The sequence below is a fragment of the Ictidomys tridecemlineatus genome, chromosome 10 (assembly GCF_052094955.1).
Source record: "Ictidomys tridecemlineatus isolate mIctTri1 chromosome 10, mIctTri1.hap1, whole genome shotgun sequence".
NCBI lineage: Eukaryota > Metazoa > Chordata > Mammalia > Rodentia > Sciuridae > Ictidomys > Ictidomys tridecemlineatus.
In genome coordinates, this window is record NC_135486.1 from 46,893,104 (window position 1) to 46,919,033 (window position 25,930).

Here is a 25,930-nt window from a genome sequence, read left to right on the forward strand (position 1 = left end):
CAGAAGTGATTATAAACCAGTGCATACATATCTTAAGATAGTCAGTTTTCAGGGATTTTTTCCTTGAAATTAAGATGTCTTCTCTCTGTTTTAGATGCTTCTTTAAAGAATGATCCAGTTTAGTGAATACAATATTGTTTTCATTCTTACATTTTCATTGTTTGATCAAATGTGGGACTATCTAATTCAATCATCCATACTATTTATCAAAGTTGTTTCTGAATGAATCTTCACTGAAAATAAACTGTCAAAACCCAAAGATTTTCTGTACTGAGAATACACATAACAACATGCCACAGGTGAAAAGGTGCTTGAAAAAGAGAAATTCTTAAGAATATCCCATCACTGTTTTAAATATTTATTTCCCCAGAATGTCCACTTTAAAGGTTCAGCTCAACTTTTGCTCTATGTCATAGGTTATATAAGTAAAAATTGCAACAAGTTAGTATTGTATGTTGTATCTAGCTCCTCTTAGAATAGACAGAAACCCATAGTAGGTTCTCAGTGGTCTAGTTGATTGTAGCCTGGTGTTAAGAATTTGACATGAGATGAATAGATAAAAAGAGGGCTATACATTTTTTTTTCACCTGTAAGAAAACCTGAATTCTAGCTATGGTAATCTTCCGAGATGTATGTTTCATTAATTTAATGCTTTCAAAAAGAGACATTTAGGATTAGGGTTGTGGCTCATTGGTAGAGCTCTGGCCTAGCACATGTGAGGTCCTGAGTTCAATCTTCAGCACCACATAAAAAGAAATAAAATAAAGGTATTGAAAAAAAGACAGAGATTTAGGAATTTAGACACTTGTTTTAGAACTAGAAGAGGAATATATTAGCAGACAGAAGGAAATTTAATCTGGGAGGCTTGGCAATTGGTCTCCTAAAGCAATGGATGGCAAGGACCCAATGGGTGACTCCAGAGAGCCAGTTTGGAAAGATTAAAGTCTCTGCACATTTAGGTGGCAATATAGGAAGGTTATCTGAAAGAAATTAAGATATAAAACATATGTTCAAATTCAGAGAAATGGGTAAATCTACTGTTCTTTCTTTCAACGGTGAATTGAGTAACTCGCATATGCTAAGCACTGTGCTAGTCCCTGGAGATTCAGTACTGGCCTCATAGCACCTCCTTGTTAGTTAATAGCACAAGACCTGTCAAGGAAGAATAGAACATATAGTTCATACTAAAGTGAAAATAAGTGACTTAACTTTTAAAGGATGGACTGGGAAGAACATTCTGAAACTATTCCTTTACCTGATTAAAAAAAGTACTACTAAAATGGTCATAAACATAATTTTCTATTTACTATGATTCTTGCTGAACTACTGAAATATTAAGTTTATCTGGAGTTAATGGACATAGAAGGAAGAAAACTTCCAGTGACTGAAGATAAAGCGGTTCATAATGATGAACTGTTGTAAGTATGCTGGTGTCAGTATAATAAAGCTGGGGTAATATTACAAAATGTGGATCAAATACAAGTCATCGGCTCAGGAAGGCATCTTTATTATGGTTTTAAAGCACCCAAACTACTGGTGGAACCAGTTAAAGCTGTTTACACAAAAGCTTGTTGGACAAGGGCCAAGATATTAAGAGAAAACAATTACAGGTACTTTTGGATTGGAGAAAATATCAAGTTACTGCAAATTATTAATTTAAAAATTTTAATCTGAGTGCTTGTAAATTTGCTAAAAGAGAAAAATGATCAATGCATAACATAGTGTTATTTGCACTATGGAAGCCTCAGCTTTTGAACTGTCTAGACTCTGAAAGTGCCTATCCAAATGTAAACTTCATGTGCCGGGGATTTTTGTTTCTTCTGTCTATTGCTCTTTCTGAAAAGATTAGAATAGAGCTGGGCATTAGTAGGGCTAATTTTACTTTATTTATTTATTTATTTAGGTAACTGGGGATTAGACCCAGGAGCATTTTACGACTGAGCCACATCCCTAACCCTTTTATTTATTTATTTATTTATTTTGAGACAGTGTCTCCTTCAGTATCTTAGGGCCTCACTAAATTGCTGAGGCTGTCTTTGAACTTGCCTCCTCCTGCCTCAGTCGCTGGGATTATAGGCATACGTCACCACAACTGGCTGTGAACGGCTAATTTTTAAATGAATTCATTTTTAAATGAACAAATGAATGAAAAGCAAAGTAAAAAAGAAAAGGAAGAAGACCATCAAAATTTAAGTGTTGCAGCAATTGACAGAGAAAAATAAGTGAAGGGATTGAATAAATGTATGGAAGGAAATGATGAAACTAATGTTTTATACTAAGAAAATAAGTGTAAGAATGTAAGAGAGCAGTTCACTCAGTGTATTGTTCATGAAATCAAATATTAAAATTGCAAGACTTTTTAAAAGGTATTGAATTACATTATTTTCCTTTTGTAGTCACAAATGCCAAATGAAAGATAACTGAACTCCTACTTTAGGGGAACTACCACAAGACTTTCAAAAGACTGTTTTGCTTTCTATGGGACATCACAAAATTACATTTTGGAAGTTACAATAATGTATGTGCATCCACACCTATAAATTTATGAATCTATATGCACCATGGTCATTTTATTCGAATATAATACTATTAATACTGATTTTTGTCTGCATTTTCTCAACATTGCCAAAGACCAATGCATAACTCACCACCAAATGTCACTTTCATGTATCTTGTCCCTTTTTTTTTTGTCCCACTGTTGCACTGACAAGTAATGATGATACTGAGTCTGTTGAAAGGCTTTTGCTTAGGAAGAGTCACCTAATTCATGATACTTGCTACCCAGTGTTGGTCTGCGGTTCTATTGCTTGCAACACTAGATTGTCATGTTATTTCATTTTAACATCTTCAACCTACTTGTGAAGGACTTTCTCTTGATGAAATAACTTGCTGTCAGTACACCTTGGTTTATGCAGATTCTCATTTGTTTGTGTTGTATGTATGTGTGTGCTGGGGATTCAACCCAGGGCCTTGTGCATGCTAAGCATTTGAGCAACATCCCCAACACCTCAGGTACTCTATTAATAGACTGTTCTATTAAAATATCAGTGATCAATAATTTCTATGTATAGATAAAAAAAAGGATGATCACAGCAAAATTACAGAGCAGTAAAGTTAGTAACACTATGTTAAGCTATAGGATAAAGAACAGAGTCACTTTGCCTCCCAGTCAATAACTTTATTGAGGAGATAATCTGTATATCAATGTGAACTCTTATCTACTCTTGGCTGTAAACTTTGGTTATTCTCTTATAATGTATTTTCAACTCCTATGTGATATTTCTTAGGAATTCAAAAGTGTATGGAAGTTCCAGAGAATCTGCAACACAGGGCAAATCAATAAAGTCCCCTTAAGAAACTGGCATCTATGAATTTCTAGGCACCAAGCTAGGGCCTAGGCAAAAAAACCCAAAACAAACAAAAAAACATATTTCCTTTCTTTATTTAAGGCACAGTTGCATAGGGGACCACTCAGATAGTGCAAGGAGAGCAACAACAGAAGTGTACAAGGTAGTCCAGGGTACAGAGGTAGAGCAAATAGGAGTGGTAACTCTGTAGTGTGAAGAAAATAGAGGTGTTGGGAATGGCTTCCAAAGGAAGGATTTTTTAAATCCTTTTTAAAACTCTGAGGTCATCAGGCAACAAAAGTAGGGAGGACATTTCAGGAAGAGAGAACAGATGACACAAGGGTGGAGGAGGCAAGTAGTATGGTGTGCTTGGGGAATTCCAAACAGTCTAGTGCTGCTGAATCTGCTGGTAGGAGAGTAAATATCACTTAGATTGTGTTTGTGAGTGTGGAGTGGCATAGCCTAGAAAGTGCATTGGGCTGATTCTTGGGCTGGTGTGTCTCTGTTCAACTGATGGCAGTAGAGACAAGTGTCATTTAAATAATCACCAGGACTTTCAGGTCCTTCCATGACCCATACATATGCAAAATGTAAAAGACAACAGCCTTAAAGTTTTTTTAAGGCCTTGTCCATTTCAGTGGTTCTACATTTTGAGCAGGGAGTATTGACACACAACAAAAATGTACCTTGTAAACCATGGAAGCACAATCAGGATCCAATTTATTTATGAAAAGACTTAATAGTTCTTTACTGATGGCCATTAACCATGTTTCTCTTAGCTGGGATATCTCTTTGTTACCTTATAGAAATGTTCATCCTGTAGTTTTCTAGTGAGATCAAATCAAAGATTGGAAGTAGCCTGTAGTACCTGAAACAAAGTGTGCCCTCAATAAAGAGTTGTTGACCAGCCAAGTCTATTAAGCATGAGACATATTTAAACCATATGATAGAATAAGGGTGTAGTTTTATGACTTAACTATTAACTGTTGAATCTGTCACATTTGATAAATTCTTTGTTTACAAATGACTACGATCTATTAACAATCATTTGTATGATTTCAACATGTTTTAGCTCTGAAAAGCATACAATGCTAACCACTAGAAACTATTAGGTAGGGAATATTCCCTTTGAATAACACAGTATGGCATGTGGTAGAGTAGCACCCCCAAAATGTCTGTTAGACGCCACTCTACCATAGAATAAGCTAATAACTTCTAATCAAGACCTTTGATTCTTCAGCAACTAACTCTGTTTATTCTCACTTTTGACCTCATAGAGAAGTGCTGTCCAACAGATATAAAGTGAACCACATATGTAAGTTTATCTTTCATTACCTGCACTTGAAAAAATTAAAAAGTGGAAATTAACTTAATTACATTTTATGTAGTCCTATGTGTTAAAATATTAGAATTTTAATATGCAATTAGTATAATATTTATCAAGATATCTTACATTCATTTTGCCAACCACATGTTTAAGAATTTGTATGTACTTTATAGCACAACCCCATTCTAGTAATTTTAACAGAAATACTTGATCTGTATTTGGATTTCAAAAATTTATAGTGGATAAGGTAGATTTATTTACTTAGTTTTTCCAAACATAATCTAAAATTTTCCAAATGTGGAATCAAATTACTTTTTAAATTTCTAGGATCTATGGTATTGGACAGTGTAGTTCTTAAACATTCTACTCCGCAGTGCTGATAGTAGACAATGTTCTTTCACCACATTTTAGTGTACGTTTAGGATTTTGTATATGTTTATTTCTGTTTTGTTTTCTTAGAACTACAATTTTCTTCTGAAACTTTTAATACCCTAACACTGTAAGTTAGAAATCTAAATTGAACCTGCTACATATGGTTAATAATCTTAAAGAAAATTACTCAAAAGCCTTAAAACATTCCTCTTGTTATTTCTCCATAGTCACAGACATAAGAAGCTATACAAGAAAATTTTGCTTGTAAGCACTTTCATTATTAAGGACTAGAGTTAAAGTTCTGATTAAATCACAATACTGTCTTATGCCATTTTAAAGGAAAAGAGATCACAAATCAGAATTTTCTTTAGACCTCCGCAAAGTGAGTTTTCATTATGTACTAAGACTGTAGGTATTAAGGAGGATTATTTCAATATCTTTTTTTTTGATGTACACAGTTGTTTCTAGTCTATTCTGTTAGACATGATTATGGATTTGAGTTATCCAATTATGATTCCCTTTGAAGGTAGTTCAATGGGCATAAAATTTGCTTTAGGACTTGACTTAAAAGTGGGTATTCCTTATTATTATTATGTAATGTTTAGTAATGTGAGCACAGTATAACAAACCCAGCTAAAAGAGTTGCCCATGACTTTTAATGTACACTTTAAAGTTTGTGGAAGCTACTGTGCCAAAATCCTGGGCTCTCCTTTGAGCTCTGTCTTTAATTAGCCATTATATTGTACAGAGTTGACCCTGTGGGTCCTGTGACTGGTGCAAGATTGAACTGTACCACATATTCCAGTTATCTTCTTCTGCATCTCATTAACCTGATGCTTCCATGATCTCAAAGAAGTCAATTTAGTGGAATTTTGAAAAATGGAAATAAATATGCCTGTCAGGGTCAACACAAGGATAAGATAAAGGATAACATGTGAGTGCACTTTGAAGAGCAAGATCCAAGCTACCCACTGAAAGAATGATTCATATTCCAATGGGGCTGAGCATCTTTTCAGAGATATATGTTTATTTCTGGGTCAACATCAGTACCATTGTAATGCAAGCCACCCTTGAATTGCTGCAATCATGAATGATACTGATGATATCTTATAGGCAGCCCTATAGGCAGCAGTGACTCTAGCTGATCAGAAAAGTACAAGCTTATGTACTGGCAACTTTAGTATGTTTTGGTGATTCAGAAAAACTATAAAAGCATGGTATTTCCAGATACACACCATAATTTAGGTTGCAGTCTTGCAGTTCCAGAGCCTGAATGCTATTTAAGGAGTGGTGATGACCACCAAAGGGGTCTTGTGATTTTTATTTGCTTTGTGAAATTGGGACATGTTTACAATATAAAATATTAGAGAAATAAATATACAGATGGTGTTCTAGAAACGACTATATACTGGGTGAGAATTTTTTTTCCCCTCAGAGGATTGATGAGTGCTATTTTTAGGTCTTTTGGTCCCATGTTTTAAGGGTCAAGTGTTAACTTTTTAGAAACAACCTTTAATGAGTCAGGATAAAAACCATCTGGTGGAGGAATTCTTTCTTCAAATGGATGAATTCCAGAGAGAGAGGAGGAATTTCCCACCAACATAAGATTCCCATTGGAGGCTTATGAAAGTAGCTCTAAAAATGTATTTATCTTCTCATATCTATTAATCCTTTTATTTTCCTGCCTATCTGTGAAAGGATGTGAAAAAGAAATATTGGAAAGAAGAGGGTTAGAGAGATGGTAAGGTTTTTGTCCTAGAGGCTTAAAGTGTGCTAAACATAGGCTCTCTAGTAAGAGAGAGAAAAGCAGCGTTGCTTATTAAAGGTCCAATAGGCTCTGGACACTGTTCTGTATACGTTGATGTCTGCACGATGTAATGAGTGGCAGGAGGGTGGAAGGGTGAGAAAGCCACCTGGAAGGTGTAGGACAGGGCCAGAATCCGAGATGGCTCTCCATCCTCCCTAATAAATAAGCTCGCCAAAGTGACACTTCCTTGTGTCCCAGGAAGTGACGATCAGCCAGTGTAGATGTCGTGACTCCTGGGTCTCACCCACTCCGGGGGAGCTGTAGGAATGAGGGAGTCCTCTTCCACGTGCCCCATTCGCGAGGAGATCGCGCCGTCTGGGCCGAGTTCCCTGTATAAAAGGAACCAGTCCGACGCTGCTGGTGCATGATTGGGGGGGGGGCTTTTGTGCCCTTTGTCCCAACTGTGAGGGTGACCCTGAACCAACGGCTCCCAGGAGAAGGGAACTGAAAGAGGGTTCTGGCTGGGGCAAGAATTGAGAAAGCCTGAGCACTCGGGCAGAGGAGGATTTAAGAATGGGAGAAGTCCCCGAGATAGGAGAGAGGAGGTGTGGAATCCAGGGCAGGATCCTCCACAATCCTTCCCCAATGAAATGGACCAAAAAAAAAATAAAGGGGGGGGGATATTACTCCGTGTCACCCCAACCCACCAAAAACTAAACACGAATAAAAATAAAAACCAACAGAGGCTCTTAGAGCACCGTAAACTCCGCGGGTGGGGCGAGAAACAAAAATAAACAGGGGCAGGCGGGCCAGGGAGCGCGGAAGGAGGAGGAGGAGGCGGCTCCGCATCCCTAATGAGGGAATGAATGGAGAGGCCCCTCGGCTGGCGCCCGCCCACCCGGCGGCGGCCGCCAAGTGCCTCTGGGCGCTGCGTGCCGCGCCCGCCGCTCCGCGCGCAGCCGACTCGGGCCGCTCCTCCAGGCTGGGGCGCGGCGGCGGTGACTGCGCGGACCGAGTAGGGACGCGCGCGCCGTGGGTCTGGGCGTCGAGAGCCGGGGCGCCGCCGCCGCGGGGCCTTGGGCGCGTGGATGCGGCTGGGCCGGGCGGAGCCGCACACCTGAGGCGGGGCGCGGAGCGCGGGCGGCGCTGTTAGGGCCGCGGCTCCCGCTGCCGAGCCGCGCTCTCCGGGACGAGCCAGGCAGTGATTCGCGGTGCCGGGTTCACCTTCAGCCATGGCCCGGATAGCCTAGCGGGGCCTCGCCCCCCCCACCTCCCCTTCCCCGCCGCGCACCGGCCGCCGCCGCATCCTGCCGGTCTCGCTGCCTGGCCCGCGCCAGGCAGCCGCCCTCGCCGGGAGCCCTCCCTCGTCCCTGCTCGCGTCCTCCCGCGGCGCAGCCGCGGGAAGCAGCACCCCCTCCTCTTCCTCCGTGTCCCCTCCCCTCCGGCCCCCGCCGGGGCCGCTTGTTGCACCGCCCGCGGCCTGCGGGAGCCGCTCGCCGCGGCCGGGCCTGGTGCTCGCGTCTGCACTCCCTTCCTCTCGCCCCCCGGGGCCCGCACCCCAACCCGACCGGAGAGACCCCGGCCCAGCCTCGTCGCCCGCACAAAATGTCGGCCCGGACGCCATTGCCAACGGTGAACGAGCGGGACACTGAGAATGTGAGTAACTGGAGCCTCCCCCAGAAGCGGCGGGGGCCAGACCCTCCTCCGGTCCCCCTTCAGCCTCGCTGGGGCCGCCCCCTAGCCCAGCGCCGGCCACCCGCAGGGTCTCCACCTGGAGCCTGGCGTGACCCTCACCCGTTGCCCAGCCCCTATTCATTCCAGCCCCATTTCGCTTCTTTCTCCTCTAGGGTGAGGGTGGGGGCACGGTGAGCGGCGCCCCCTCGCCCTGAGGTGGTCCTTCAGGACAGGATGGGGTGATGGAGGGCAGAGAGGAGGAAGGCGGTGACAGAGTGGGCATCCTAGACAGCTTTATTTCTGCCTCTGCATTCTGTATCCCCACCCGAATTAAGATTTGCTTTATGATAACTGAAGAACCAGCTACCTTTTACACCCTTGCTTTTCTGGATCTTTCAATCCTTTATACCCCCCCCCCCCACCCCCCCGTCCCGCACGCATTGCCCCATGACTTTGCTTTTTGTAACATTGTGTCCACATTTTGGGTCACCGACACCAAAGGGAGAAGCACGGGAATGGAAGTAGAGACGAGTGTGTGTGTGTGTGTGTGTGTGTGTGTGTGTGTGTGTGTATGAGTTTACCATTGCTGTGATACTGTAGTAGAGATGAGTAGAATTTTCACGGAAAGCTTCTGTGGTCCTGGGGTTAGAGCAAAATATTTGAAAGCCCCTTGAAGCCAACTGGCTTTTGTATTCTCTCCTCCAAGTCAGTGGTAATGATTCAGGGCAGGTTTTACTTTAAATAATCTCTCCTCCTTGGAGTGGCACAAGGTGCATTTCTTTGGAGGAAGGATTTTTCTGTCTGATCAAATTGCCCTCAGGAGTTTTTATCAAGATTTAGATGTCCCCGGTGTTTAAACTCTCCCAAACTAAAAGAACAAGACCAGTCATACTTCCACCTTATGAAAAGTACAATGTTTGTTTGTGCAGGTTTCTTTGTGGGAAAGGATTTTTATGTTTATGATTTGTTAGTTTGTTTTAAAATCCCGTGACCTGTAAATAGGGCCCTGACTGATTTTCCAACTAGTTTTCAGAAGCTGGAAGTGTACTAAGTTTTGGTTTGATGTCCAGAGCTCTTTGGTTGTCTGGTTGACTCATCAGCCCCCAGTGCCTGATGAACCAATGACTTAAAGGGTTTTGTAAAATAAATTAATGAAGTGCTTTGGCGTTCTGAGAAAAAAGATGTGAAAGAGGAGAGGTACAAGCTCACTTTTGAAGTGTTGGAGGGGGTATAAGATATAAACATTATTTAATCTTTAAGAGTAGATGAGCTCAAAAAACCATATAATTATATGAAGGGAAAAGAAATTCTAGTAAGAGGCCATTGTTAGAGGACCCACAAAGATGTTTCACAGTGTGCTTTTGTCCCCTCCTGTGTAATATATTTAAAATGGGAAAGGTACAGTAAGGCTGCCACTATCATACTTTGTCACTTAATTTGCATCATAACTGGTTTTCAAAAAATATAATTGATGCATGATTTTGACTGAGAGACTGAAGAAGATCAGAGAAAAAGATGAATTTTGTTAAAGTTAATTTTAAAGCCAACTTGGTACAGGATTTTTCTAACAGGATTTCTAAAAAAATTGCTGTCATTCATGAGTGTTAATGAAAAGTAAAACAGATGATGACCTTTGTTTTTATTAGCAAAGTACTGTGTGTATTAACCGAGAAGGAGTGGAAAAATACATTTTTATTTTCCTTTGGATTTTGAATAGTACGGCTCTTCTCATGCTTGTATGAATAAGGCACTTTATACAGACATGAGATAGCATTATAGAAATATGCATCAAGGAATAGTACAAAATGCAGCATCACATGGAAGACAAAAATGATTTTAGAGTTAAGCAATAGTAGTGTGATAAATTTTGTTGTGAGGACCTTCTGAAAATGATTTTGCTGCATAAGCTCATTTGCTCTGTTTCTGAACGGTATTTCAAAGTCACAGTTATGGTCTTGTTCTTTATTGTGTCGTGCATAACTATCTGTCCATTTAGCTTACTTTACCTACATCCTAATTATCTTCTAATTGCTATGGAAAATATCTGTTATCCTGTGGCTGTTAATTAATCAATAAGTATGAAATCAACTCTGTTTTTGAACTAGAAGGGTAGTGTAGAAGTATTTAATGCAAGGCCTCTCCCTTTAAGGAATGTGATCTCAAGTGATATGCAATAGAAGACAATGTATAAATAGGGCTAAATTGGTTTATGAGTGTTTATCAAAGGGGCTACCACTGCTGGCTATTAAATCATCATTGGAGTCTCTATTCTTGTTTAATAGTAATGGTATTATCCATTTTTAATTATCTCATGGTGACATAAAGTAGTAAATCTGCCTGTTAGATTAAAAAATCTTAATATATTAATACTAATCAAAATGAACATTTGTTTATAGTCATTTTTAATTGACATTTAAAAATATTTATGAAAAATTTTCTATTTATATGACTACTAAAGGCTTCTATGTCTTTTGGAATACCAAAGGTAGTAACCCAAAACATTTTATTACCCTAAGAAATTAAAATCAACAAATTACGATAATTTAAACCATCTTAGTATTTTTAGTTAGTGTAAAAATTTCTTTATACGTGTAGCATACATATAACATATTTGGATTTTGTGTCCTTGGTAATATGTGATATCTACCATTCCTGATGTCACTAATCTATATATTTAGGATAAACTTAAAAATTCAAAAGGAGAATGCTGTAGCATTGATCTTGTGCATATCATGGCTGTGTATAGTAGAGTGAGAAAGAATTGCTTTTCTTTGAGAACATTCAGTGTGTACTTTTTCAGGAGTATTTTCTTAGATGAGGGATTTGTGTGTGCCTTGTTAATAGGCCTCAGTTGGCTAAATACGACAGAATAACCAATGATTAACTTTTAAGGCAATAAACACTTCCTAGTGAAGCAGGAAAGACGTGTTGCAGATCATAGAATCTTTGCAGAATGTGTTTGATTTTTTTCAGTTCAGAAAAAAGAAAGCATGTTTGAAAGGTTTTTCTTCTTCTCTTTTCCTTCTGTTAGATTATACTTGTATAATTCTGGTATATATACAGATAATTCATGACTATTTCTCTGTGTGCTTTTCATTGAAACAATAACAGTTTTTTTTAGTGTTCGGAAAAACGGATTATGGTATTTTTTATGGGTCAAAAATACCCTGTCTAGTTTTATGTGTTGAAATTTTGATTGGTACGAAGAAAATTGATTTGACTATTTCTTGTGATGTTTTAAAATTGACTTAGTTAGATTAAAAATCTTTACAACAATAAATTCTTGATGATGAATCTTTTGATAAATCTGAAATACTCAGTGATGACTCTACCAAGTACTTAATGTAACCAAGGTGGCCATCAGTATTTGTCCTAGGGGAATCATTGCTAATAGTGTGAAAAGGCAAGAGGATAGCATATGTCTGCGACCACCCTTGGCTTTGCTCAGTACCCAGTGCATCCTTGCCATGTCTCACTACCACGTTGCAATTTAATTGTTGTTCCACATTGCCAATGCCTAGTGTGATAGCATTCCCCTGTGACATTAATGATATATGCAAGAGTAGCATTACATATTACAACATAAGAGGATGAAGCCTTCAGAAAGCCCAAGGTCATACTAAATCTTGGACACTTTCCACAGTTGCTCTACTCATGCTGCTGCTTCCAGAAGGTATTTGTTTTGTTTTGTCTTAGAGATTTTAAAAGAACATGTGCAATGATATAATAAAGAAGAACAGGGTATGCCTCCTTCCTTGTCTACTCTTGAACCTTTTGTGTTTTCTCTGTCTGGAGTGCTCTGCACTTTTCCCTTTTCCCTATACTTACAAATCCTTTGTGGCTTGGCTCTTGGTTTTAACAAGACTTCTGAGGAGATAGCAGCCAACATTGCTGTCTGTTGTAGCTCAGTGCTGGTGTGTGCATATAGTCTGCACTGGATTTCTCAAAGCAGGAGTATGGGACACAGCATTGGAAGAAGAAATATCTTTAATATCTATCACTTCCCTCTGACCCATATGCTGTTAAGTCTTTTTTTTTTTTAAAGCCCATGTTGTGTAGAATTAGCTATGTAATTTTCAAATAATTATTGTCCTTTCTATCATTTCTTTTTCCACCTCAGACTTTGCTTTGGGGGTCATTTTCACTTTAGAAGTTCTTTTGATGAAGGATAAAAATGTATTTTGTCTGAATTTTTAAGTATTTTTAAATTTAGATGGACATAATATCTTCATTTTATTTATTTTTATGTTGTGCTGAGGATTGAACCCAGTGTCTCATACATGCCAGACGAGTATGCTACCACTGAGCCACAACCCCTCAGCCCTTTGTCTGTATTCTTGAAGGTGGCTTGGCTCTGTCCATAACTCTGGGTTGATAGTGTAATTTCTTTTACTGCTTAGAAGATGGCATTCCATTGTCTACTGAGCCCATTGCTTCTATTCAGAAGTCATCTGTTACATAACAGGTGATTGTGTTTATCTCTTTAAAGTTCTTTTAGTATTTTTTGTAGTAGTTTCACTGCAGTGCATGTAGATTTGGAATTTTTTTTATCTTGATTACTTTTTCTATCTATGAATTAATCATTTTCATAACTTTAGGACAGTTACCAGCTATTATCTTTTTGATTATTGCCTTGCTCCTGGTGTCTCTATTGTTTTCCTGTTTTTGATGTTCTGATTATGTTAGACCTTAACCTTGTATGCCTTAACAACTTTTTATTTTCCTAGTTCACTGTCTCTCTAAATGACAAACTATATAATTTCTTTAGAATTTTATCTTCTGTGGATTCATATTTTTCATCAGTTTTAGAAATGCATCAACCATTATCTCTTTCTGTATTGTCTTATCTCTGTTCTCTGGAGTGTTTTCTGATACTCTGATTAGATATGCTAAAATGTTTTATTCTTGTTCTCTGTATGTCTTAATCCCTTAGTCATGTTTTTCTACTGTTCATTATTTCTCTTTACTATAATTTGCAGTACAATCTGCACTATGGTTACTCTATGTAATGCGTTTAGGTCAGTCTTTTTTCAGTTGTGTTTAAATCTCCTATAATCCATCTTTTTTTTTTTTTTTTTTTTGTGTGTGTGTGTGTGTGAAAAAAACATACCCCAGGGGCTGGGGTTGTAGCTCAGCGGTAGAGCAATTGCCTCACACTTGTGAGGTACTGGGTTTGATCCTCCGCACCATATAAAAATATATATAAGTAAAATAAATAAAGATATTGTGTCCATCTTTAAAAAAATCTTAAAAAAAAAACCATATTCCATGAGATCTGCCCCCATGAGATTTTTAGGTGTATAGTGCTACATTGTTAACTATAGACCATGTTTGTACAGCAGATCTCTAGAAAATTTTCATGTTGTGTGACTGAAACTTTATACCTCTTGAACAATAGCTCTCTCTCCCCTTCCTTCCAGCCTCTGGCAACCTCCATTGTTACTTTGTGCTATGATGAGGTTGCCTATCTTAGATACCTCATATAATTGGAATCATGTAGTATTTATCCTTCTGTGACTGACTTATTTCATTTTGTCATAATGTCCTTAAGGTTCATTGATGTTTTAATGTATGACAGGACGTCTTTCCTTTTTGTTGCTGAATAATATTCCATTATATTTATGTGCCACATTTTGTTTAAGTGTCTGTTGATGGACATTTGGGTTGTTTCTACTTCTTGGCCATTGCAAATAATGCCACAGTATACATGGGAGTGTAAATATCTCTTTAAGATACTGATTTCAGTTCTTTTAGATTAATCCCCAAAGTTGAACTACTGGTTCATATGTTATTTCTATTTTTTAAAGTTTTTGTATTTGTTTTAATTAATTATACATGACAGTAGAATACATTTTGATACATCATATATAATGGGGTATAATTTCTCATTCTTTGGTTACACATGATGTAGAATCATAGTGGTCATATAGTTATATATGTACATATACTGGTTGTATAGTTATAAATGTACATAGAATGTCTGATTCATTCTACTATCCTACGTATCTCCATACCCCCTCCCTTTTCTTCACTCCCCTCTACCTAAAGTAACTATTCTTCTCCAGCTCCCCCACCCCTATTGTGAATTAGCAGCTGTATATCAGAAAAAACATTCAGCTTTTGGTTTATTGGATTGGCTTATTTCATCTAGCATGATAAAATAAGCCAATTCGATAGAAAAGAGGGTTCTTCCTCATTTTATCTTTTTATTCTATTTAGTCACTCAGTGGATCGGTATTCTCCAGCTCCATCCATCTACCAGCAAATACCCTAATTTCACTCTTTTTTTTTTAAGGCTGAGTAATATTCCTGTGTGTGTGTGTGTGTGTGTGTGTGTGTGTGTGTGTGTGTATGTGTGTATGTGTGTATTACATTTTTTTAACCCATTCATCTGTTGAAGGGCACCTGGGTTGGTTTCAATGTTAATATTTTTTTCCATAGTAGCTGTACCATGTACTTTCCTGTGTACAGGGTTCCAGTCTCTTTCTATTCTTGCCAACTCTTATTTTATTTTATTTTTTTAATTTGTTTTAATTAGTTACACATAACAGTTATTTTTGTTTTTGATAATAGTCATCCTAAAATTAGATGTAAAGTGTTCACTTATCTCATGGTGGTTTTGATTCACATTTCCTTTATAATTAGTGGTTTTGATCATCTTTTCATATAGCTGTTGGCCATTTTGTGTGTTGTTTTGGAGAAATGTTTATTAAAGTATTTTGCATGTTTTTTTTTTTTCTTTTTGAGACAGAGGTCTCACTATATTGTCCAGGCTGAACTTGAACACATGATCCTCTTGATTCAGCCTCTGGAGTAGTTGGCATTACAAATGTATGCCACTGTTTTCAGCTCCTTTGCCCATTTTTAAATCAAGCTATTTATTTGCTATTGAAATATAGGCATTCCTTATATAATTTGGATGTTATCTTTTTATCACTTATGTAGCTGGCAGATGTTTTCTCCCATTCTTTAGGTGGCCTTTATACACTATTGTTTTCTTTGCTATATAGAGACTTTTTTAGTTTGATGTAGTCCTACTTGCTTATTTTCAATTTTTTTTTTTTACCTGAGCTTTTAAGGTTATATCTAAGAAATCATTGCCAAGACCAGTGTCATGAAGCTGTTCCTCTTATGTTTTTTCTAGGACATTTAATCCATTTTGAGTTGATATTTGCATAGGTTGTAAGATGAGGGTCCAGTTGCACACTTTTGTATGTATAAATTCCATTTCCCAATAGTAACGTTGAGAAGAAGACTTGTGTTACAAATTATGATAATTCACCTGTATTTGTATGGGTTTATTTCTAGGCGCTCTATTCTGTTCCATTGGTCCATATGTTTCTTCTTTATTAGTACCATATCATTTTGATTACTGTAACTTTGTATTGTTTTGAAGTCAAGAAGCATTAGGCAGCATTCAGCTTTATTCTTTCTTTAAAATTTTTAGGCTACTCAGGGTTCTTCATAATTCTATATGAATTCTAGGATTGTTTTTTCTATTTCTGTAAAAGAAAAAATGCCATTGGATATTTATAGCAGTGCAGTTCACAATAGCCATTACAGAACTAGCCTAGGTATCTGTCACCAATTGAATAGATAAAGAAAATGTGGTATAATACACAACATAGTTTTACTCAACCATAAATAAGGGTGAAATTATGTTATTTGCTGGTAAACGGATGGAACTGAAGAACATGCGCTAAGTGAAATAAGCCGGTCTCAGAAAGTCAAAGGTTGAAAGTTTTCTTCCATATGTGAAAGAAAGGGAGATGGAGAGGGATGAGGGATGAGGAATAAGAGAGAGGAAGAGATAGAAATGCAGAAAGAGGAATAAAAAAGAGGATCTAATCAAAATAAAAGGGAGACCAATAGAATAGAAGAAAGAGATTGAGAGCGAGAGAGGAGGGAAGGTCATGGAGAAATACATTCATGAATGAATCTACAACAATGAATCCTGCTTTTATATTTATATGTATATTTATGTGCTAATTAAAATAATAATGGAAGGGAGATCAGTAGAATAGAGGAAGCAGATGGGAGGAGGGGAGGATAAAGGAAGATACTAAGGAATGGAATTGATCAAATTATGTGTGTATGAATATGGTGTAATGAAACCCACTGTTATATATATAATTATAATGTACCAATAAATGTAATAACAATTCTGTTGGGTTTTGACAGGGATTTAGGTAGTATGAACATTTTAATATTCTTTCAATTCATGAACATGGGTTGTTTTCTGTTTGTCTTTAATTTCTTTCAGCAGTATTTTGTAATTTTCAATGTACAAGTCTTTCACCTACTTGGTTAAGCATATTTCTAATTAGTTTTTTCTTTTTGATTTTTTTTGTAATTTTCAGATGTTCTTGATAGTGTATAGACACAATATTTTTTTTTTTTTTGTATGTTGATTTTGTATCCTGGAACTTTCCTGAATTTGTTTATTTCTGATAGGTGTGTTAGGGTTTTCTACCCATGAGATCATCTACAGACAGACAATTTTACTTCTTATTTTCTAGTTTGGATGCCTTTTATGTCTTGTTTAATTGCTTTGGCTTGGACTTCTGGTACTATGTTTGAATAGAAATGGCAAGAATGTTCTCTTGCTACTTGTTCATATTCTTGTTCTTAGACGAAAGCTTTGTTTTCCACCACCAAGTGTGATACTAGCCTTGATGTAATTTCCTTCCATTTGTGTCTGTTGAGTGTTGTTATTATGAAAGGGTACTGGATTTTGTCTAATGCTTTTTCTTTATCTATTGAGATGATCATAGATTTAAAATTCTTTAAAATTCTTTTTTCTGTTAATGTGATGTATCACACTGATTTTTATATGAACTAGCCTTGAATTCCAGGCGTAAATCCCAATTGGTCATGGTATATGATTCTTTTAATATGGCATTGATTTTGGTTTGCTGTTTTTAAATTTGTTTGTTTAGAGGACTTTACCATCTGTATTCATTAGGCATGTTGGCTTGCAGTTATTTATTATTATTTTTTGTAACATCCTTTTAAGGCTTTGGTATTAGGGTATTGCTTAAAAATGAGTTTGTTGGAAAAGTTTGAAAAAGATTGATGTTAATCCTTCTTTAAATGTTTGATAGGATTTATGAGTGAAGCCATCTGGTCTTGGGCTTCTCTTTGTTGGAAGGTTTTTAACTACTAATTCAGTCTCCTTACTGGTTATAGGTCTTTTTAAAAAATTTTTATTATTAGTTGTTCAAAACATTACATAGTTCTTGACATATCATATTTCATACATTTGATTCAAGTGGGTTATGAACTCCCATTTTTACCCATATATAGATTGCAGAATCACATCGGTTACACATCCACTTTTTTACATACTGCCATTCTATTTCTGCACAATTTGGTCTTGGGAGGTTTATTTGGAAGGTATTTATAAGAGGATATTAATTATGGGGATGGGTTCATGCTATTATGGAGGCTGAAAAGTACCTGCTGGAGAGCATCTCTATAAGGTGGAGAACCAGTGGCATAATCTAGTCCAAGTCCAAAGAACTGGGAGCTTCATTGACCAAATGAAGTTGGGTGTTCCAGCTCAAGAAAAGAGAGTTCTTCCTCATTTTATCTTTTTGTTCTATTTAGTCACTCAGTGGATCAAATGATGTGGTATATCTGAAGTACCTGAGATTCAGATTTATTGTTTGTGCCAACTAATTCTTTTAATGAGGATACATATTTTTTGCTATATCCACTTATTAAAATGTTGATCTCTTCCAAAACACGCTCACAGACAAACCTAGAAGTTGAGTTTTACCAGCTATTTGAATTAACTATCATAATAGGTTATGTTTCTAGGAATTGATTAATTTCATGTGTTATACAGTTTGTTGGCATACAATTATTTATTGTAGCATCCCTTACCTTCCCTTTTATTTCTGTTATTAGATATATATATATATGTGTGTGTGTGTGTGTGTGTTGTGTGTATATATATATATATATAAATAAAACAATTCTTCTTTCATTTTTGATTAGGTGTATTTGAGCCCTCTTTTTTTTTTCTTGATGTAGCCTAAGGTTTGTCAATCTTATTGATCATTTAAAATTAAAAAAAAAAAACTCTTGTTCTTTTTTTTCTATTTTTTTTCATTTCTTTTTGCTGTCCTCTTTATTATTTCCTTCCTTCCTTTGGATTTAGATTGTTCTTTTTTCTAGTTCTTGAGGTTTAAGTTGTTTATTTGGGCCTTTTCTTTGTAATGTAGGTGTTTTTTTAATGAAGTTATTATGAACTTTCCTCTTCATGCTACTTTTGCTGTAACTCAAAAATTTTGAAATGTTGTGTTTTTATTATCATTTGTCTTAGGATATTTTCTAATTTCCCCTTTGATTTCTTCTTTGAATCATTAGTTGTTTAGGAATGTGTGGTTTATTTGTGAATTTTCTAGCTTTCCTTCTGGGATTTATTTCTAGTTTTATGCCATTGTAGTTAGAAAAGATACTTGGTATTCTTTTTTAAAATACTTTTTTAGTTATACTGGACCCAATATCTTTATTTTGCTTGTTTATTTTTATATGGTGCAGAAGATTGAATCCAGTGCCTCACATGTGGGAAGTAAGTGCTCTGCCACTTAGGTCCAGTTGACCTGTAATGTTCTTCAGGTCCTCTTATTTCCATAATGATCTTATATGAATGATCTATCTACCATTGAATATAGTTTTTGAAATTTTCTATTATTATTATAAATGCTGTCTGTTCCTGACTTCAGTTCTGTCAATGTTTGTTTCATAGATTTTGGTCCTCTGATGTTGGGGTGTGTGTGTGTGTGTGTGTGTGTGTGTGTGTATTTTATATCTTCCTCATAAATTGGTCCTTCTCTCATTATGTGATGACATTTGTCTCTTGTGACAGTTTTTGACTTAAAGCCTATATAAATATGGTCACCCCTGCTTTTGTTTGCTTACTGTTTGCCTGGAATATCTTTTCTCATCTTTTGACTTTGAGCCTGCATGTATACTTAATTCTAAAGTGAGTATCTAGTATGGACAGCATTTATTGTATGGACAGAATATTATTTTATTAACCCATTTAACCACTTATGTCATGATTGGGGTGTTTAATTCTTTCATTTAATGTAGTTAGTGATAGAGAAGGGATTAATATTACCATTTTGTTAATTGTTTTGTATGTTTTATAGTTCTTTTGCCCATCCTATCCTCTATTGCTCTCTTTATGTTTCTTTTTATTTTTATGTTGGCATTAAGAGTATGATGGGTTCTATCAGCATCCCCAAACAATCCCTCCAGCAGTCCCCCAAAGCCATTCTTCTCTTTCCTTATTGGTTGATTTGCCTTTACCTTTATTTATTTTGCTTTTCTGGGGCTTATTGAATTTTTAATTTCATCAGGTTTTTTTTTTTTTTATATATTGGAGAGCTTAACTACTAAGCCACATCCTCAGCCTTTTTTGTTTTTCATTTTGAGACAGGGTCTTGCTGAGTTGCTCAGGATCTTTCTAATTTGCTGAGGCTGGTCTCAGACTCGAAATTCTTCTGCCTCTACCTCCCAAGCAGCTGGGATTACAGGCATGTGTCACCACACAGGCCATTAATTCTATTTTTAATTTCTACAAGTTCTAAGATGTTCCCTCAAACAACTCTGGTCTCTTGGTCCTTGCTTACTTTTTTTGATTTCAACTTCATTTCCATAACCATTTAATATATAGGCAAACTCCCATTTGCCTCATTTTGTCTGTGTGAAACATGGGAGTCTAAATTGAGGATGCCTTCCTACAGAGAGGGCTTGTGTTAGTGTCTATTGAAAACCTATTGGCCTGGGACACTTTAGTTTCCTGTATCTGTCCTGGTTCATTGAGAGGGCTGGGATTCAGCTGGTCTCATAGTGGGTCCAAGACTTAGAATTTGACCCAGGGTAATTCTGGCTTTTGTGGTTAATTTCAGCTGGTGTTTCTTTTGTTTTTTATATTTGTTTGTTTTTGTTTTGCCCTTGAATGTTTCCCTTACTTTCTTCCACTTTCACAGCACATGTAAAAATAATGCTTCCCCCACCTTCCCATAGGACCCCTCACAATACTGTGTGTACTTCTTTGCAGAAAGACTAGAATAAACTTATGAAAACAGGTGTTTAAGGGCTGAGGGGTGTAGCTCAGGGACAGAGTGCTTGTCCAGCATGCATGAAAACCTAAGTTCAATCCCTAGCACTGTGAAAATAGGTGTTCAAAAATTTCCATACTTAATGTGATCTTATTACGCTCAAGTCTGTGTCATTTCTGAAAATATCATACAGGCATGCTTAAAATGTCCACAGCTTTCTAGCTGTTTATAAGTCTTCCATTTCAAAAATCTTAATGGTCTATTTCTCCCATGCTCCTGCTCTTTATCCCACTATGAATCAGCCTCCTTATATCAAAGAAAACTTTCGGTTTTTTTTTTTTTTTTTTTTTTGTGATTGGAAAACTTCACTTAGCACTGTCTTTTCTAATTCCGTCCATTTACCTGCAAATGCCATGATTTTATTCTCTTTTATTGCTGAGTAATAGTCCATTGTGTATATATGCCACATTTTTTTTTATCCATTCATCTAATGAAGGGCATCTAGTTTGGTTCCACAGGTTAGCTATTGTGAATTGTGCTGTGAGGGAAATGAGGGGTCATGGCGTTATTAATGAGGGTGGAATGTGATGATCATTATTATCCAAAGTACATATATGAAGACACGAATTGGTGTGAATATGCTGTGTATACAACCAGAGATATGAAAAATTGTGCTCTATATGTGTAATAAGAATTGTAATGCATTATACTGTCATATATAAATAAAAAAAACAATGGTTTTGGGAAACTATTTGTTATAACTATTAGAAGATTAGTTTTCAAGAAAATATAATTATTATCAGGAAAGGTAGAATTTTACTAGCAGAACTTCTATAAAAATTTTCATATAATCAATGGGTTAAAATGTAAACATAATAATTTAATAATTATACAATTAAGATGATCCCCTACTTGTGTATTTTCAAAAAAATTCATCTTTCATATATTTTATTGTTGTATAATCGATTCATAAATTAATCCATATATAATTTGTAAGTCAATATTCCTATGGGGTTCATAGTTTAAAAATTTAAATATAGAGATACTTGGTCTAAAGTTTTAAGAGTCCACTTTATTCTACAGAGTTAGCAGTGATCTCTAATTGTTCATGTATAAACTTTTACTAACTCAATTGAACATACATTGAGGTCACAGACTACTTCTAACATTACTTCTATAGATCCTGTGTTATCTAACTTTTTTTTTTTGGTACTCAGTGACTTAATAAATCAAGATCTGTATTATTTATTTATTCTCAATATAGTGAAAAAGGAAGAATTGTTTCAAATTCATATTCCCTGTCCCCTCTTTGGTCTCTCACATATTCTCAATTTCTTTAAAGTCCAGGAATCTCTTTCCCCAATTCCTTAGGTAATTATGATGCATGAATCCATTGACTTTAAAACACTGATGTATGTGATGATGATTGCACTTTAATCTCATCTTTCAACCCAAAGGAAAAGATAATTATAATTGATGTTTATATTATAGAAAGTAGATTTAGGAGAAATGATGAACCAGTCCGGTAGGTGATAACAGTAGAACATACTGGAGAATTGTGTGGTTTTGGAGGTAATAAGTTACATGAATGAGGCACTTGTAGGTGTGAGACAGAAGCTGGTAACAAGAAATTCGATGTTCTTCCCTTCTTTCTCCTATCTTTATGTGATTAAGCGTACTGGTGAAGGGGAAATGGCGGCAAAAGGAGTTCATTGTATGTTGTGTTTGTTTATAGGCTGACTCTTTCTTCCAAGAAAATATTATTTAAAACGGTTTTGATCACCTTATCACTATAGTTCAGGGAGTAAACAGACTCTGAGAAACAGTCCAAAATTCTAGTGCTCTGCCAGTAAAGGCTGTGGTAACAGGTTTAGCATGTCTGCCTTTCCTTCTGGGATCAGCAGTACAGCTTTCACAACTTGAAAAGAGGGTTTATTTTATTTCCTTTTCTTTTTGCTTCATCACTATTGAAGACAATAGGGATACAAAGGCAAATGAAACCTATTCCCTGCTCTGGAATGACTCAGAGCCTGAAGAGGGAGATAGACATAGAGACAAACAAGTGCAGTAGAAAGTTACAGTTCCTTGTCATCTGACTGATCAGAACACTAAACAAAGAAGGAAGGGGGAGGCAGGACAGAGTGCTCCTGACAGCATGTAGCTCAAAAGGGAAGTATTCCTTTGCCAAGAGGCTCTGTAGAAAGTTGAGTTGGGGGAAAGAAAATGGTACTGGGCTCAAGGAACTTATGCCCAAAAGTCCTGAGGCTGACAGTGAGAGGAAGTGAGTGTGAGAGGAGGGGAGCCATAGCACAGAGGAGGCAATATTTAGCACAAGAGAGTACTCAGCAGGGGAATATACAGGGCCCTGTGTGTCTTAGCATGAACTGGATCCTGAGGCTGCTGTAGTTCTTGGAAGATTAAAGTAGAGGGTCAACATGATCATAGTTATATTCACTGAGAGCCTGCATGTTTTAGAACCATTCCAGTTTTTAAATTTAGTGAGCTGCTTTGTCATGATCCATGAAAGAGCTTTTAATATAGCATTTACAAATACTTTATTTGGCATACTGGGAGAAGAGTTTTGTAAAGGGAAGATGTCAGTGCTAGTGACAAAGACTCTTGACCACACTTTAGTTAGGCTTCTCTGAGCCTTCTCAACTAAGCCTTTGATCTTGGTCATCTGTGTCCATCCTGTCCTTGCTGGGGCTGCATAGCCCAGTCTTAACAAAGAATCTTGCTCAGTTAGTTTGGTGAGATAACCACCCTTCATATCAGATCACCCTTGATATCTGGTTGAGTTCTACATCCCCCATCATTGATGTCTCCTCTTACTAATTTTTCCATGTGTGCTGAGCACCACCCCTCACTTCTGCTCCTTGGCTATAAATCCCCAGCTGTCTTGGCTATATTCAGACGTGAATTTGCTTTTTCTTCCTTTTTACAATCGTTTTGTATAAATTGTCTTCTTCTTTTTTAAAATTTTAAACAGTCTTTCTTACTGTTTTAAGAAGCTTGGTATAGAATTGATTTTTCTTTAAAACCAGTTAAGAAAAGATTTATGTTTCCTAATGAAATGCCATATACATGGCACTGTTGATATGTGCTGGGAATAAAGGTTAGAGAATCCCACAGTATCCATAAAACAACCAGTGATTAGAAAGTAGTGTTGCTCTAGATGTAGGGAAGAAGAATAGGGTGATATGAATAGGCTACACGGATTGGTAAATGCTAGAATTGGTAACTCATTGGCCTTCATTTGCATTGTCTATGCTTTTAATCTGTAGTGAATACAGTTGACCTGAGATGAAGATCATTTAATTTCTGCTTTGTCTGATTTAGGTTTCTTTTTCTGTCACTGTCTCTTAACTTCAGTTATTTCAAGAGGTGTATACCCCCTTTTAAAGATAGTCTTCAACCTGTTTATAATAATGAAAAGAGCAAGAACCTAGGGATGGAAGTCAGAAAACTGTGGTGCTAATGAGTTTCTAGCTACCCTTTCTTTGTGGATTTTACTGGCACATCTCACTTGGATACTTATTTATAAACTGTCTTACATACTTTCTCTGCAAAAAATTATTTATTAACTGAATAGTGTTACTAAATCATGCCATTGATCCTTCTGGCCACTCTAAATGCTTTTTATTGCATAAATGCCATACAATAGAAGGAAATAAAGTTAGTTACCAGTGTCTACTTGTTTAAGTCTGAGAAATTGGTTCTAGTGACTCCCCCCCCCCCCACTACTGGGGATTGAACCCAGGACCTTAAGCATGTGAGGCAGGTACTCCACCATTGAACTACATCCCCAGTCCTTTAGTGAATTCTTAACTACCAGTGTTCAAAGGGCATCTTAAGGAGGATAAAGTCTCAGAGAAGGACTTAGTCCCAGCTTCTCTGATCACTTAAACCTTTTCCTCCTACCTTCCTCTCCAAGAAGAGAGAAAAAAACAAGGCAAGTATGTCAAGGAGGAGACTGCTGATCTTTCTGCCAGAATCCAGTATTCATGTTGCTAATTGTATTTTGTATGCATTTTATGACATACAAAATAAACTGTACAGTGATTTTCTTAAGCCTGCCCCACATATAATGCTGCAAACCCCTTGAGACCAAAAATTCTTCCTGATTGCCATATCAAACAAGCAGTGGTGACTGCAGTTTGCAGAATCCCCTGCTGTGCCAGATTAAAATCAGCAAGAACATGTCAGTAAATTACATTCCCGTTCCTACAGTATCTTGGCACAGTGCTGTGCACATAGCAGCAACTTAGAGGATACTTAGTAAATATATACAATTAAGATTCATTTGTTCTCTGGAAATAATGAAGTAATTAAAAGATCTAAGGTGGTTGGTACAAGATAGACACAATATTTGATTTATTTAATTATTTTATTTTTTTATTGGTTGTTCATAACATTACAAAGCTCTTGACATATCATATTTCATACATTAGATTCAAGTGGGTTATGAACTCCCAATTTTTATCCCAAATGCAGATTGCAGAATCACGTCGGTTACACATCCACATTTTTACATAATGCCATATTAGTGACTGTTGTATTCTGCTACCTTTCGTATCCTCTACTATCCCCCCTCCCCTCCCCTCCCATCTTCTCTCTCTACCCAATATTTGATTTTTAATTCCAGTCATTCTTTCTTATAAATTTCAGAGGTATATTGGATAGATATTCCTCTCATGTTCATGTTCATAAGTTAAAGTCGTCAGCTAAAATCTCAGTCTACTTCAAAAAAACTTATTTAGAAAATATACTGACATTTAAATTGATGAGATTATTAGTTTGTATTAGGGACTAATTACTGGATTCTTAGATTGACTTAATATAACTGAACTGAGGGTCTTGGGATAAAGCTTTAACTACTAAAGTATTAAATGTAATGATTTAAAGAACAAACATCTATTGTAATTTTGGGCAGAAGATTGCTATGATGCTTTTGTACATGTGAGAAGGAAAGAACTAGGAAGTTTTAAAAAGAATTTAGGGGGCTGGGGATGTGGCTCAAGCGGTAGCGCGCTCGCCTGGCATGCGTGCGGCCCGGGTTCGATCCCCAGCACCACATACCAACAAAGATGTTGTGTCCGCCGAGAACTAAAAAAAAAAAAAAAAAAAAAAAAAAAAAAAAAAAAATAAAAAGAATTTAGCACCATATTTTTAGATATAATTTAGGCAGATGTTTTCTCTTAATTCTCTGGAGGTTCCATTGTGTTAGCTCCTAATGTCTTCTGGAAAACTGTAATGCACGCCTTCCCAGAGGAGCTTTTTGGAGTGTAGGGGAGTGTCTTATGGTGGAAGGCTTCTAAAATAAAAATACAGTCTCAGCTACTCCCTGTCTGTATCTTAGCCCTCTGGCTGTGTTGGTGTGGGGAGC

The 25,930-nt window shown here is 36.9% G+C and overlaps 1 protein-coding gene across 7 annotated transcripts in view; it reads left to right on the forward strand.

Annotated features, from left to right (window-relative positions):
• Positions 1 to 7,771: 7,771 nt before the first annotated feature.
• Positions 7,772 to 25,930, forward strand: part of Mark1 (microtubule affinity regulating kinase 1) — a 128,120-nt gene continuing 109,961 nt past the window's right edge. For all 7 annotated transcript variants that reach the window (XR_013426563.1, XM_078022847.1, XM_078022848.1 and 4 more), the window contains exon 1: positions 7,772 to 8,449. Coding sequence is in view for 6 of the 7 variants with exons in the window: in XM_078022847.1 (XP_077878973.1) it covers positions 8,399 to 8,449 (51 nt within the window). In the remaining variant the exon portion in view is untranslated. The remainder of the gene's footprint in view (positions 8,450 to 25,930) is intronic.